At 50.7% G+C, this 15,411-nt stretch overlaps 1 protein-coding gene across 1 annotated transcript in view; it reads left to right on the forward strand.

The window, feature by feature from the left end:
* Positions 1-391: 391 nt before the first annotated feature.
* Positions 392-15,411, forward strand: part of HPS3 (HPS3 biogenesis of lysosomal organelles complex 2 subunit 1) — a 41,897-nt gene continuing 26,877 nt past the window's right edge. The window contains exons 1-6 of the mRNA XM_066347740.1: positions 392-682; positions 3,620-4,111; positions 4,981-5,152; positions 5,255-5,340; positions 7,833-8,025; positions 13,125-13,206. Of these exons, the coding sequence (XP_066203837.1) occupies positions 466-682; positions 3,620-4,111; positions 4,981-5,152; positions 5,255-5,340; positions 7,833-8,025; positions 13,125-13,206 (1,242 nt within the window). The 5' untranslated portion in view covers positions 392-465. The remainder of the gene's footprint in view (positions 683-3,619; positions 4,112-4,980; positions 5,153-5,254; positions 5,341-7,832; positions 8,026-13,124; positions 13,207-15,411) is intronic.

Here is a 15,411-nt window from a genome sequence, read left to right on the forward strand (position 1 = left end):
CTCGAACCAAGCTGTGTGCGTCAAGCTTCAGTTTTTGCAGCCCTGTCCTCCAGGGGGTCGCGGCTATTTGGGGGGACATGCGTGATGCCCCCGGAAGCAAGTACGAATGGTGCAGAGCAGGTGATCAAGTATTAAAAGGCACTCCAGCGCTTACACATCTCGCCTGGCCCCAAGCGGTAAGGTGAACAGGACACAGCAGGGCCTCCGCCTGCCAACGCTGAGCGTGTTGCGTGGCCAGGACTGGGCGGCTGAGTGCCAGGGGACCCAGGGCGGCGCCCAGCGGGCGTGACCTGTTCCTGGACTGCGGCCTCGCCCCGCAGCTGCCTCTTTAAGAAGCGGAGCCGCGGGCGGGCCCGGCCCACGCTCACGTGACTGGGCAGTGTGTACCGGGTCGCGGAAGTGGTCCCACCTCCGTAGCCGGCGAGGGTCCCCCGGCGCCCGGACGGGCCGCAGCAGGTCATCGGGATGGTGCAGTTGTACAACCTGCACCCGTTCGGGTCGCAGCAGGTGGTGCCCTGCAAACTGGAGCCCGAGCGGTTCTGCGGCGGGGGCTCCGATGCACTGTTTGTGGCGGCGGGCTGCAAGGTGGAGGCGTTCGCGGTGGCGGGCCAGGAGCTGTGCCAGCCGCGGTGCGCCTTCTCCACGCTGGGCCGGGTGCTGCGCCTGGTCTACAGCGAGGCCGGTGAGTCACGAGGGGTCGGGGCGCCTGGCCCCCGCCTGGGACTTCCTCCCAGCGGACCGCGCGCCCCCAACGGCAGCTGGTGATGGTGGGGGCTCCGTGCTTCCGGGAACTGCGGGCCGGTCTTCCCCCGGCCAGCTGCTCAGTCAACCTGCGCTCCGCTGAGCGGTTGTCCTGGCAACCACCGCCGGGAGCTGGTGCAGGGCCCAGGATGCTGCGGGCTCCTCCTCCATGCACGCCCCTAGGCAGCAAGGCCCCCGTGCGGATGGCTGGGTGGCACACAACCCAGACGCTTTAAAAAGCAACAAAGTAAACAAAAACCTTTTAGTAGAGAAAAGGTTAAACACCTACAGAAGTAGGAAGAATAGTGTCCTGAACTCCCAGCTTCAATAGTTCGACCAACTCATGGCCAAACCAACCCTTTTATGTCTCTACCTTTACCCTCTAAGTCTCTACCTTTACCCTCTGTCGATTTTAGAAAGTTCACGTTATATGCTGATTAAATAGCTACGTGCGTGGAGCTTGGGTCTTATAACCCATCCCCACCACCACCCTCTGCGCAACCCCACGCCCAACCCCAAGTAGCTGGAGCGGCATCCACTACAATGTTGCCACCAGGAAAGTGAAGTGTCCCAAGGGGTTCCATGTGGGTGTGTGTATCCCTGTTGTAGGAAACTCCAACATTTAATAATAGGTACTTTTTCAGAGTACAAAAGGATTCACCATAGAATTCTTTTAACCACCTCATAAGTAATGCTTCGACTTTGATTCCTACTTTTCAAGAGGGTATAAAGGTGTGAGTTGCACCCCCCCCCCCACAGTGGTGGGGACCTCCCTGCCCGGTGGCTGGGGCTGAAGTGCCTATTAATGAAGTGGAGACCTGGAACCGGAGGATGGAAGATCTCCCTCCAGCCCCTTCTGTGCCACTGGTTGGTTGTGAGTGCATAGAAACGTTGGGTCTAAGTTTCTATTTAAAACAAAACAAACGTTGAATCAGAAGATTAGTGATTTCCAGACACTAGGATTTTGCAGATCAGTTAAAAAAACTATGGGGCTACCATACATAGTATCTGTTCATTCTTTTCAACTGAAGATCATATATTTTTTTAAAATGAGGAGCCCTTCTATTTACTGTCACCATTATTTATAAAAGGAAAACCAGCCCCAAATGTTGGACGTCTTTGCTTTCTGACCAGCTTACTGCAGTGTTAGTAGTTTTTCTTTTTGAGAAGTGGAGACATCAACAGAGGCCAGGACTGGTCCACAGACCAGTTTGGAAACCATTTATTAGCTCTGTAAGTTCTCTTTTAGCAGAAGATTCTGATTTCGGGATTTCTTATGAAATCTTTTTTAAGCATTTCCCCATACTGGTAGTTTTCCCCTCCCCTTTTAGGCACAGGAGAGGGCGTTGAGTGGCAAACTCTCAGCAGTCTCAACTTTAGTGTGTATATGAGAGAGAGAGAGAGAGAGAGAGAGAGAGAGAGAGAGAGATGCACTGTTTCCATGATCTGTCCCATTCTTCCAAATGGACGTTTATTCTAGAAATGGAAGGGGCAGGCATTGTGTCAACTTCACTCTTTCTTGCCTGTCAATAGTGGAGATTCTAGAGACAGTGGATGACACTGCTGGTGCTTAAGATTTCCCCGCAGAGCTTTAAAAAATAGCAATGCCAGGACCGCGACCCAGAGAACCCGCGTTAGTCCTCTGGGCTGCCAGGATTGAGAACCACTGACCTGCAGCCATACTGGCTGCTTGCGAACAGGATGGTGACCTCATTGACGAGGCCTTGAAAAACAAAGATGTGTTTGTGTAATCCAGTTGCCGTCTGGAAGGAAGTTCAGGAGTCATGTGGAATGCGCTAGCCTGGGTCATGTTGCTTAGGGGTCCCTTTCAGGCCTCCCTTACACTTAAACTCCTGGGGGCAGCTTCTGTTTGTCTACACATAGCGAGCTCCTAGCTATGCGGAAATGCTGATAACTTGTCTTCCATGTCTCAGCCTTTTCTTTTTGGTATTTTTCCTCCCACTCACAGTAACTTAGATGTGAGGATTCACGCTCTAAGTACCCAGAATCTTCCTCTGTGGCAAATCTCCCCTTGTAAAAATAGAATGAATCTTATGTCAGCCATGTATACTGTATATACTTCCTGTAAATGCTTTGCAGGCTTCTTACTCAAGCAGTAAACATTTTCCGTTTTGTTTTTGTTTTGTTTTGTTGTAAGTGAGAGAAGGGGAAATAGTGAGACAGACTCCTGCATGCGCCCAGATTGGGATCCCCCTGGCAACCCCTGTCTGTGGCCGATGCTCAAATCAACCAAGCTATTTTTAGTGCTAAAGTCAAACCCACTCGGACCAACTAAGTTATCCTCAGTGCCTGGGGCTGATGCTTGAACCAGTCAAGCCACTGGCTGCCGGAGAGAAAGAGAGAGAGAAGGGGGGAGAGGCAGGGGAAGAAGCAGAAGGTCGCTTCTCATGTGTGCCCTGACCGAGAATCGAACCCGGGATGTCCATATGCCAGGCCAACATCTATCGGCTGAGACAACTGGCCAGGGCCAGAGTTTTTTAATTTATACCTAATTTTAACATCATGCAGATACTACTGAATTCTTTGTCAGGAGAGTTTTGTTGGAGTGGTAGCTTCAGAGCTCCTATAAACACTTAGAGCTCCTATAAATAGGAATAAAATGTAAAATTTCTAAGTAAGCTATTGTACATGAATAATTAATGGTATCTGAAGACATTAAGTGGAGAGAGATTGTATTTCAGAACCTAAATGCTGTCAGTTAAAAATATGCCTAAGACTTGGTTCCTTTGGGTTTTGTTGTACTCGATCTTTTATGCTACCATCCCCGTTAGAATTCATTAACGGTTCTTTTTCATGACGCAAGGTAAGTGGTTCTTTCTAATGACGAATCCTCAGTATAATCTCATTTCCTTCTCAGGAGACTATTTGGTAGCAATCGAAGAGAAGAACAAAGCTAAGTTTCTGCGTGCTTATGTGAACTGGAGAAACAAGAGAACCGAAAACTCACGAGTGTGTATCCGAATGGTTGGACATAACGCGCAGGCCCCCTTCCAAGAGACCTTCCGAGACCAGATGTCTATTATCGAAATGCCGCTCTCTGAGGCCCCCTTGTGCATGTCCTGTTGTCCCGTGAAAGGAGACCTTCTTGTTGGCTGCGCAAATAAGTTAGTCTTATTCAGCTTGAAGTATCAGGTCGTTAATGAAGAGTTCTCATCGTTGGACTTTGAGCGTTCTTTAATTATACACATACATAACATCACTCCTGTGGAAATTTCTTTCTGTGCTGACTATGTGGCTGTCGTGTCAGACTTAGAAGTTTTAATCCTGAAACTGGAGTCAAACCCTAACCACGGAGAGAGTGTCCACCGCCACCCACATAAGACCAACAGTCCAGGGAAACAGGGAGAAGGTAACTAACTGACCAGGTTGCTTTCTTGTTTTCGGTGTGGCCAAAACCCTTAATTCCAGCCACCTGCAGTGCTCTGGGCTGCCAAGCCACGCTACTTGTAGATTTGTTTCTAAAATGCGGGATTTGGGCCTGTGATCTGGCTGCCTGGGTCTTATTCCGTAGTGCGCAAATGTATTTTAGTAATACTATTTGTCCGTATAAATAATGAAACAGCCTGACCAGGCGGTGGCGCAGTGGATAGAGCGTTGAGACCCTGAGGTCGACAGCTTGAGCGTGGGTTCATCTGGTTTGGGCAAGGCTCACCAGCTTGAACCCAAGGTTGCTGGCTCAAACAAGGGGTTACTCGGTCTGCTGAAGGCCCGCAGTCAAGGCACATATGAGAAAGCAATCAATGAACAACTAAGGTGTCACAACGAAAAACTGATGATTGATGCTTCTCATCTCTCTCTGTTCCTGTCTGTCTGTCCCTGTCTGTCCCTCTCTCTGACTCTCTCTCTATCCCTGTTAAAAAAAAAGAAAAAAAAAGAAAAGAAAGAAATAATGAAACCGGCTCTATGCGGAGTTTCCAGTTTCAGTTCTTGTATTTACTCGTTGCATGCCCTTAGGCTCGGAGTACCATCTCTGAGTCTCAGTTTCCTCATGTGTAAAATGGGGTTGGTAACGAGTCCCATTGAGCAGTTGTGAGGACGAAGCAACCAAGTGCTAAGACTTTGAAACCACAACGCCTTGTTTAACACGCGAGATGCGTGTGTGTATAAATAAGTAAAACGAAAACCGCTCTGTCTCATTGGTGGGGGAGGTCCTGAAATCTGATTTTCATTCAAGTGGTATTTGGAGTTATTCATTTTTCTTCCATGTTATTTTTTAAGGCATCAGTAATGAACCTTTGCAGCTCGAGTCAGATGACTTTGTTTTCTGCCAGAAGCCCACGGAACTCCTGGGTGAGAAGAGCGAACAGTCTGGGCTGTCGGTGACACTGGAGTCCACGGGATTAGACGGGGAGAAAAGGAAATATTCCCGTGTTCAGCATCTGCTGTACAGGTATTAGAGAGCTTTCTGCTCGCCGGCATTTACTGGTGATTGAACTGCTTCACGTGCACGGAAATGAGACCTCTCTCCCTCTCTGTCTGTTTAAACTCACAGACGTTTCGCTCCGGATATTTCGTCCTATGCCTTCTCTGATGACATAAAACTGCATTCGCTTCAGCTGCTCCCCATTTACCAGACAGGTAGGTGTGCCCGTGACCCAGCGCCACGAGTGGAAAAGGCTCTGGCGGGGGCAGGGTCGGCTGACGTGGTGACAGGTTAGGTTCCTCTGTGAGTGTCCCTGTAGCCTTGGACAAGTCCGCACCAAGTCCCCGTCAGCGCTGAGAAGGGAAGTTGTGTCTGCTAGGAGAAGCCACAGAGAGGACGTGACAGGCAAAAGCCATTTCCCCCTTTTTTTTTTTTTTTTTGTATTTTTCTGAAGCTGGAAACGGGGAGAGACAGTCAGACAGACTCCCGCATGCGCCTGACCGGGATCCACCCGGCACGCCCACCAGGGGGCGACACTCTGCCCACCAGGGCGTAATGCTCTGCCCCTCCAGGGCGTCGCTCTGTTGTGACCAGAGCCACTCTAGCGCTTGGGGCAGAGGCCAAGGAGCCATCCCCAGCGCCCGGGCCATCTTTGCTCCAGTGGAGCCTCGCTGTGGGAGGGGAAGAGAGAGACAGAGAGGAAGGAGAGGGGGAGGGGTGGAGAAGCAGATGGGCGCTTCTCCTGTGTGCCCTGGCCGGGAATCGAACCCGGGACTCATGCACGCCAGGCCGACGCTCTACCACTGAGCCATTTCCCCTTTTGAAAAATGGTCACTAGATCCAAAAAAGGGCAGTCAGAGCCCTGCAATTGCTGCCCTTGCCTGGGCTCCAGCTGGGTGTCCTGCTGACGCCTTATAGCAGCCCGTGAGCAAGGGGGGAGAGGGTGGATTGAGGGGAGACTCACTTAGAGCAGTGGTGTTCAGCCTTGCTGCTCACTGGGTTTGCTGGGCTGCTTTTAAAAATAGTAATGCCCAGCCCTGGCTGGTTGGCTCAGCGGTAGAGCATCAGTCCGGTATGTGGAAGTCCCGGGTTTGATACCCGGTCAGGGCTCACAAGGAGAAGCGCTCATCTGCTTCTCCACCCTTCCCCCTCTCTCTCTGTCTCTCTCTTCCCCTTCCACAGCCATGGCTCGGTTGGAGCAAAGTTGGCCTGGGGAACTGAGGACGGCTCCATGGCCTCCGCCTCAGGTGCTAAAGTAGCTTGGTAATGGAGTAAGTGCCCCAGATGGGCAGATGATCACCTTATAGGGGGGCTTGCTGGGCGGATCCTGGTTGGGGGTGCATGCAGGAGTCTCTCTCTCTGCCTCCCCGCTATTCACTTAAGAAAAAAAAAAAAAGTAGTAATGCTTAGGCTCTACATACTGGACATTCTGACTTAAATTAGTCAGTTATGGAGCCTGGGCAGCTGTCTTTTTGAAAAACTTTCCAGGAATCTAACCAGCAAAGAAAACTGACGGTCGGCACTGGGTACTGTGCTTAGTCCTGGCCTGTTTGACAGTTTCGGATGTTGCCCAGAGAGAGGTAGAAATTTAGAACCTATGCTTTTTGAGTTCCTCCCATGCTGGGGACAGTGCTGGATACCAGGGAAGCAACAGGAAGCAATGTAGGCGAAGTGCTTGCAGTCAGGGAGGCTGTAGGCTCCTGGGGGAGGTGGACAGCTATTAATCAAATCAGAAGAAGGACTATCCAGTTACACCCTGAAGTGAGTGCTCCCTGGGGAGAACAGCCTCTAACAAAAGGCCCTGAGTAATTCACACGTTGCAACTGGTCGCTGTGTCCTTCAAGTCTATTTTAATATGTAGGCTCTCCCTCTCTCTTTGTCTTTTCTTTGCAGTTTCTTTAGCCGGAGAACGGACTAACACTGTGGAACTTCTCACGATCTGAGTTTTGCTCATTGACTCCCCATGTTGTCACTTAACGCCTTCCTCTGCCCCCCCCGCCCTCCCCCCCCCCCCCCCCCCCCCCCGCTTTTCCCTGTGATTTGGCTATTCTGTCTAAAGCTGCACTTTCCAGTAGGGTAGCCATTAGTCGCGTGTGGCCATGGAGCACCTCACATGTGACTGGTCTAGATTGAAATGTACTGTAAATGTAAATTCGCTAGATCTTGGAGACTTAACTACCAAAAAAAGAAAAAAAAAAAGAATAAAATATCTCATTAAGTTTTTGTGGATTGTTTGTTGAAACAGTCATATTATTTTGGTTGTGTTGATTTTAATACAACATAGTAAAAATTTGCCTGTCTTTACTTCTGTGCATGTGATTACTTGAAAACACATGTGTGGCTCAGATTACATTTCTGTGGACGGAGCTAGCCTCGACTTAGTCTTGTTCGGCTCGTTATTGTCACTACCTATTAGGTGACACAAGTAGCATTGAGCTCTGCTAAAGGGTGCGCAGTACCTGTGACTCTTTTTTGTGATGTGCATAGCTACTAGTGATCCCCACCTCGATCTGCTCCTTTATTACAAGCCACAACACAGTGCTATTCTACTTACATCACTCCCTTTTCGTTTTTTTGATGGCATTCTTCTATAAAGAGCAACGCTCTCTGAACAAACTCTTTGATAGACGTTTTTCCCTGGAAAGGTCAAGATACCGCTTTCCCTTCATTAACTGGTTTTACATCGGCGTCTCTGTTTCTCTTACAGGTTCTCTTCCGTCCGAGAGGAGGACCCGGTCTCGGGACAAGGAGCTGCTGAGTCTCTTCTGCTTCTTCTCGCTGCCTCATGCGGGCTACCTCTACCTGGTGGTCAAGTCGGTGGAGCTGCTGTCGGTGTACCAGTACCCCGAGAGGTCTCAGCAGGCGGTGCTCACGCCGCAGTTCCTGCACGTCATCACAAGGTAGGCGATGGTGTCGCCTGCTGGCCTCTGGAGTCGCTTCTTTTCCCGTCAATTCTTGAGGCGCCGTCCAAAGCCCCCCAGGAGGACTGTGGGAACCGGCACCCGGCACCGTCGATTTCCTGCCTACATCTGTCTGTTGACGGCCCACACCTGCGCTTTTCACGCCAGCGGTTTAGATTCCGGCTGTGCTTTCGTTTTATTATCGTCTTGGACTGGACGGGGATCTTTGTGGGAAAGAGGGAGGCTCTTCGTGAGGGAAGGTGTTCCTGGGAGTTCTCACAGAAGGGCAGTGGGGTCGGTCAGGGAGACTCGGGGTTCTTTCCTGATACTTTTTCACTGCTGTTTGGACCTTTCTGTATGAGTTGGACTGCTTCGTACTGTTTAGACTGTGAAGGCGCCAGACAGACTATCTGGTTGTACCCTCGGGTTGGTACAGATGAGGAGACAGTCCAGAGGTTGAGCTTGGTCAAGGTCATGCTGCTGGTTGGGGGCAGATGTCTTCGGGGTTGCCTTACCCTGGTGTGTGGGCATGTCAGCTGGGGCCCTGAGCAGGACTGGGACCTCACTGCCTTTCATCTCAGCACTAAGTGATGCTTTGGGTTCTATTTCCTGGTTTGGTTTTTTTTATTGGGGGAGGGCTTAGATGATGTGCAAGGCGCTTGCGTCGGGCCCTGTGACCGAGCAGCCGTGAAGGAGGCACACCACCCGCTTTCTACAGCAACAACTTCAGGGGGCCAGAGACGCGGAGGGAGGGTACAGACACGGGGAGGGCTGGGAAAGACGCCTGACGACTTCGTGAGGACGGTGTGGGCACTGGGCGGAGAGAAGCGACCTCTGCCTGAGTCACGTGGGAAAGATTTGTGTGTCTGGACAGAGGCCTGAAAGACAGAGTTTGATGGATGGCGATGGAGGAGAAGGGTGATGGGGGGGATGGAGGAGGGGATGGAGGGGAGACTATAAACAAAGCCTGTGTCAGAGGGTTTTGCAGGAGCAACTGGTAATTAATTGTATCATTAAGTAAATTACTTTCTAAAAGGACAGTGATTTTTTCCCCCCAGCTGAGTGGCATCCTTAGACTCCAGCAGCTGCCAGGGTGTATTTCACACAGCGCAGGCCCCCCTGGGCATTTGAGGCCCACTTCTGGTGCGGTGCTCCCCCCTTCCACTCTCCGGTGAGGGGAAGTGCTGGTGTGTGTTTCTTAAGCGAACTTTGTGGAGGTAGCAGGTCTCCATTTCCGAAACTGTCTAGCGGTTCCTTAGATAGGAAGAAGCTGAAATGTAGCTCAGGGCTTTGGAAATTAAACTAAGGAATTTTCTTAGGTTCTTTTTTTCTTCTTCTTTTCCAAGTGAGAGGAGGGGAGATAGAGAGGCAGACTCTCACATGCGCCCCCACCAGGATCTACCTGGCAACCCCCCTCTGGGGCCGATGCTCTGCTCATATGGGGCCGTGCTGGCAACCCAGCTCTTTCTATTTCTAGCACCTGAGGCAGAGGCTCCATGAAGCCATCCTCAGTACCCAGGGCCAGTGCACTCGAACCAGTTGAGGCATGGCTACAGGAGGAGAAGAGAGAGAGAGGCAGAGAAAGGGGGAGGGGGAGAGGGGGAGAAGCAGATGGACACTTCTCCTGTGTGCCCTGACCAGGATTCGAACCCGGGACTTCCACACACCAGGCTGACACTCTCTCCCATTGAGCCAACTGGCCAGGGCCTCATATGACTTTTTTTTTTTTTAAACAGTACATAAGCTGTGTTTTTTTTTTTACAGAAGTGGATTATATGTCCACTGTTTACCAACTTGCTGCTTCACATAGCCTGTACCCGGGGCCCCTTCCCAGGCCGGCACATTCCCGTTCCCTTCCTCTGTTACACTGCCCCTCCGTGTCCCGGCACAGCCAGCAGCCTGGGCACAGGGGTGGAGGTGAGTCAGAGGGGCCAGCCTGCACGTCCGGACCCCGACGGTCACTAGCTGCCTGCGTTAGACCTTCCTGGTCGTGGCTGCTCTCACCTGTCACTCGGGCCCGTCGACCGGGGGCTGTGCTGCTCCTCAGCGTCTCAAAGCCCCTTCCAGTGACTTCAGTCCGCTCCACGTGCCTGAGAGGAGGTGCTGTTCTGTTCTCGTGGCTTTGGAGGGTGTGTCCTCGACCTGCGTGGAAATGGGGGGAGACGGCAGCGGGCGGAGACTGAAGCGGAAGCCCCAGCGCACAGACAGAGAGCCTTGAACGATGCCTCTTAGCTCCACTGTGCAGCGCCTGCCGCCAGGGCACGTGTCAGAAAACAGCACCTTTCTTGTGACAGGAGTAGGTCTAGCCCTGGCCGGATTATCTTGGTTGGTTGGAGCACTGTCCTGAACCACGGGTGTTGCTGGTTCGATCCCTGGTCAGGGCACATACAGGAATGGCTCAATGTTCTTGTCTCTCTCTCTACCTCTCTCTAAAAAGAAAATAAGTAAAAAAAAGGGAGTATTTCTTTGATATTAAGATTATTGTCAGATTTGCTTTAGCCTTTTGTTTTATAACAGAGTTCATTTACTTCTCCCACATTTTGAATTTAAAAATTATTGCTGAGCGTTCATTACAAGATAGGTTTTGTAGCAGTTTTTCAGTTAACTGTATTTTTTTAAAGTGTGTGTGTGTGTGTGTGTGTGTGTGTGAGAGAGAGAGAGAGAGAGAGAGAGAGAGAGAGAGAGATGAGAAGGATCAACTCATAGTTGCATCACTTTTAGTTGTTTATTGATTGCTTTGTCTTATGTGCCTTGACTTGGGGACTGCAGCCGAGCCAGTGACCCTTTGCTCAAGCCAGTGACCATGGCACAAGTCAGCAGCCTTGGACTTCTAGCCTGCAACCTTTGGGCTCAAGCTTGTGAGCATTGGGCTCAAGGCAGTGACCATGGGATCATTTTGAAGATCCCATGCTCAAGCAGGTCAACCCGCGCTCAAGCCAGTGACCTTGGGGTTTTGAACCTGGGTCATTAGTGTCTCAGGTCAACACTATCCACTGCACCACAACCAGTCAGGCCTAAGTTAACTTATTTTTTACTTTTTCTTTTTTTGGATAGAGATAGAGACACAGAGAGAGGGATAGATAGGGACAGACACACAGGAAGAGAGATGAGAAGCATAAATTCTTTGCTGTGGCATCTTAGTTGTTCATTGATTGCTTTCTCATATGTGCCTGGACCAGCGGCTACAGCAGAGTGAGTGACCCCTTGCTCAAGCCCGTGAACCTGGCCTTCAAGCCAGCAACCCTGTGCTCAAGCCAGATGAGCCCACACTCAGGCCAGCGGCCTCAGGGTTTCAAACCTGGGTCCTCTGCATCCCAGTCCAATGCTCGATCCACTGCGCCATCGCCTGATCGGGTCTAAGTTAACATTTTTTGAGTTTTGTTTTGTTTTGTTTTTTTATGAGAGAGGCAGGGAGAGAGAAAGAGTCAGGAAGCTTGAGCTGTTCCTGTCTGTGCCCTGACCAGGGAATCAAACTGGCGGCCTCCACACTCTAGGATGACGCTCTAACCAACAGAGTTATCTGGCCTAGCCAGGGCTTAATATTTTTATTTATTTATTTATTTATTTATTTATTTATTTATTTATTTATTTATTACAAGACAGAGAGAAGAAGGGAGAGAGAGAGGTGGGGAAGGGAAGCATTTATTTGTTGCTCCACTCAGTTGTGCATTCGTTGATTGCTTCCTGTGTTTGCTCTGACCAGGGATTGAACCTGCAAACTTGTTGTTTTGGGACTCTGCTCTGAACAGACTGAGCTAACCGGCCCAGGCCCCTGAGTTCCCTGTTTTTCATGTCGATATTACAGTGTTGACTTACCCACCAGTCAGTGGACGTCGATGGTGTGTGACTGCGGGGTCCTGAGGCTGTCACACCGAGCAGGAGCAGCCGGGGGTGGGGGAGGAGACGGAGGGGGAGGAGTGAGGGGGGAGGGGGGAGGAACCCCCACCTGCCGGGGCTGTGTTCTCCCGGGAGGCCTGCACCAGTCACGAACCTTCCATACCCCTGTCTGTAAGACAGTCTGCTGGAGTCGGTCACTCCGAAGGTCCCGCCGGACAGTCTCTGGTGTCCCACACTGGGTCCGTGTGTGCATCGTCTAAGGGCGTTGGGTGACGTCCAGCACCATCCAAGCTCAGCTGTGTCCCAAGATGATTGGGACAGAGGTGACAGTCAAGAATTCAGGTTCTTTTTTTTTTTTTTAATTTTTATTTTATTTATTCATTTTAGAGAGGAGAGAGAGAGAAGAGAGAGAGACAGAGAGAGAGAAGGGGGGAGGAGATGGAAGCATCAACTCCCATATGTGCCTTGACTAGGCAAGCCCAGGGTTTCGAACCGGCGACCTCAGCATTTCCAGGTTGATGCTTTATCCACTGCGCCACCACAGGTCAGGCCAAGAGAATTCAGGTTCTAATTTGGCTTTGATAGTGAGCTCTCTGTACCTTGGACTGATCCCGGGCGCAACATTTATCTGTCAAGTGAGGGCATTGACCCGACCCACGGTCTCAACCAGGAGTGTGCCAGGGGCACGCGTAGGACTCTGTAGAAGCACACGGGTCTGGATTCAGCCCCTAGAGGTTACGATTCAATAGTTTTTGTTTTTTTTTTTAATTTCTTTTTTTTTTTTTTTTTACAGAGATGGAGAGTGAGTCAGAGAGAGGGATAGACAGGGACAGACAGACAGGAATGGAGAGAGATGAGAAGCATCAATCATTAGTTCTTCATTGCGCGTTGCAACACCTTAGTTGTTCATTGATTGCTTTCTCATATGTGCCTTGACCGTGGGCCTTCAGCAGACTGAGTAACCCCTTGCTCGAGCCAGCAACCTTGGGTTCAGGCTTGTGGGCTTTTTCCTCAAACCAGATGAGCCCGCACTGAAGCTGGCGACCTCGGGGTCTTGAACCTGGGTCCTCTGCATCCCAGTCCGACGCTCTATCCACTGCGCCACCGCCTGGTCAGGCCGGTTATGTTTTAAAAACCACTCTCTCAGGTTCCGAGGTGCTCTCCTTGGTGAGAAGCACTCGACAAACACTTGCGTCTTCTCCCCGCTGTGGGCATGCGGCGTGGGCGTCCGCCGTGCTCAGAGCCCTCTCTCCTCTTCCCAGTAACAACCTGCAGTGCTTCACGGTGCGGTGCAGCGCGGCGGCGGCCCGTGAGGAGGACCCCTACGTGGACTCCACCCTGAAGGTCAGAACTGGCTGGTGACGGCGCCAACACCGCCGCAGGGCCGCAGAGGGACGTGTGAATGCCGGCAGACTCGCTCTCGGGCCCGAGCGAGGGGCCAGCTCAGGTCTTGGGGTCCTGTTCATTGGAAGAGAACTTTTGAATGTAAAATAGCAAGCCTGTTTCGATTCATGGTTTAGATGACAGTATTTAAGATTATCTTGAAAACATTTCACTTACAATTTGGGGGGATCGTGCGTAGTTTTAAGAGTTTCGTAGAGAACGTGTATCCTGTAGCTTCAGAGAGAACCTCCCAACCACAGTAAACTACCACTTTATTTTTTTAACGGAATATTGGTGGCAATTATTTATAGGTATTAATGAAGCAGTTCAGAAATGAGTATATTCGAAAACACAAAACTGAATTAAGTGCATTAAAATAATTTCTTTACATTGTTATCAGGTCTGCCTGTAAATTCTTTTGTTCTTTTACAAGCTTTCAGCAACTCCTTGTGTTTCTGTAGACTAAACCTAAGAGTTAATGGAGATGTTAGATCAATAACCTCATTTTTAGGATGCTTAGTCTCTGAAAAGCTCTTGACCACAAAATAAACACAGGCAGTTTATGGTGAAATTCTGTATTTTCTGACCTTGAATTTCTGTGCTTAAAAAATACTGATCGGCCTAACCTGTGGTGCTGCAGTGGATAAAGCGTCCACCTGGAACGCTGAGGTCGCGGGTTCAAAACCCTGGGCTTGCCTGGTCAAGGCACATATGGGAGTTGATGCCTCTTGCTCCTCCTCTTCTTTCTTTCTCTTTCCTCTCTCAGAAGTAAATAGATAAAATCTTTTCTTTTTTTTTTTTTTCCTGAGACAGAGAGTCAGAGAGAGGGATAGACAGGGACAGACAGACAGGAATGGAGAGAGATGAGAAGCATCAATCATTAGTTTTTCATTGCGCATTGCAACACCTTAGTTGTTCATTGATTGCTTTCTCATATGTGCCTTGACCGCGGGCCTTCAGCAGACCGAGTAACCCCTTGCTCAAGCCAGCTACCTTGGGTCCAAGCTGGTGAGCTTTTGCTCAAAGCAAATGTTTTTTGGTGCTCAAGCTGGCAACCTCGGGGTCTTGAACCTGGGTCCTCTGCATCCCAATCCGACGCTCTATTCACTGCGCCACCGCCTGGTCAGACTAGATAAAATCTAAAATAAATAAATACCGATCGTTTTAATAGTCGTCACATGATACTTCACCTCTGACATAAACGCTACTTGAGTGGATGCATGTTGTGAAGATACAGGCTGCAGGAAACCCCCAAATTTCACAAGTGAGTTTATGTCTGTCGCAAACAAAGGTACGCAGAACGCCTCTTCCTGGAAGAAGAAGTGTTCAGTGGTGATGGTCACGCCACTAAGCAGCCCTCTGACGTGCTCGCTGTGGCCGGGCTACCCTACCATCGTCACTGTCGCCCGGATGAGGCTGTGTGGTAGCATCTTACAGGCCCTGAGGTGTCGGTCTCCTTTTCCGCGGTCACCTGCCAGTATCCTCCTTGCTGCTGACCAGGGTGACTGCCACCTGCAGCCTCAGGGAGGCCAGAGTCACAGCTCCCCTTGTCCTTCCGTCTGTGGTTCCGTTACACACGGAGCCTCTTCCGGGGATTATTTTAACAATAAAGGTTATTTCCCTAGTAGACACCGCATGCTGATGGCTTTTTGTCCCTTTCTTCTCCCCACACTGTGCCTTTAAAAGCAAGCAGGAGCCCTCAGAGAGACCCAGGCTTACCCAGGTGGTGCTGGTGGAGGGAGGGGTATGTAGCGGATTGAGGGGTTGGCTCAGTAGTAGAGCGTCGGCCTGGCGTGCAGAAGTCCCGGGTTCGATTCCCGGCCAGGGCACACAGGAGAAGCGCCCATCTGCTTCTCCACCCCTCCCCCTCTCCTTCCTCTCTGTCTCTCTCTTCCCCTCCCGCAGCCAAGGCTCCATTGGAGCAAAGATGGCCCAGGCGCTGGGGATGGCTCCTTGGCCTCTGCCCCAGGCGCTAGAGTGGCTCTGGTCGTAACAGAGCGACGCCCCGGAGGGGCAGAGCATCGCCCCCTGGTGGGCAGAGCGTCGCCCCTGGTGGGCGTGCTGGGTGGATCCCAGTCGGGCGCATGCGGGAGTCTGTCTGACTGTCTCTCCCCGTTTCCAGCTTCAGAAAAATACAAAAAAAATAAAAAATAAAAATAAAAAAAA

The sequence above is a fragment of the Saccopteryx leptura genome, chromosome 8, assembly GCF_036850995.1.
Source record: "Saccopteryx leptura isolate mSacLep1 chromosome 8, mSacLep1_pri_phased_curated, whole genome shotgun sequence".
NCBI classification, from domain to species: Eukaryota; Metazoa; Chordata; class Mammalia; order Chiroptera; family Emballonuridae; genus Saccopteryx; species Saccopteryx leptura.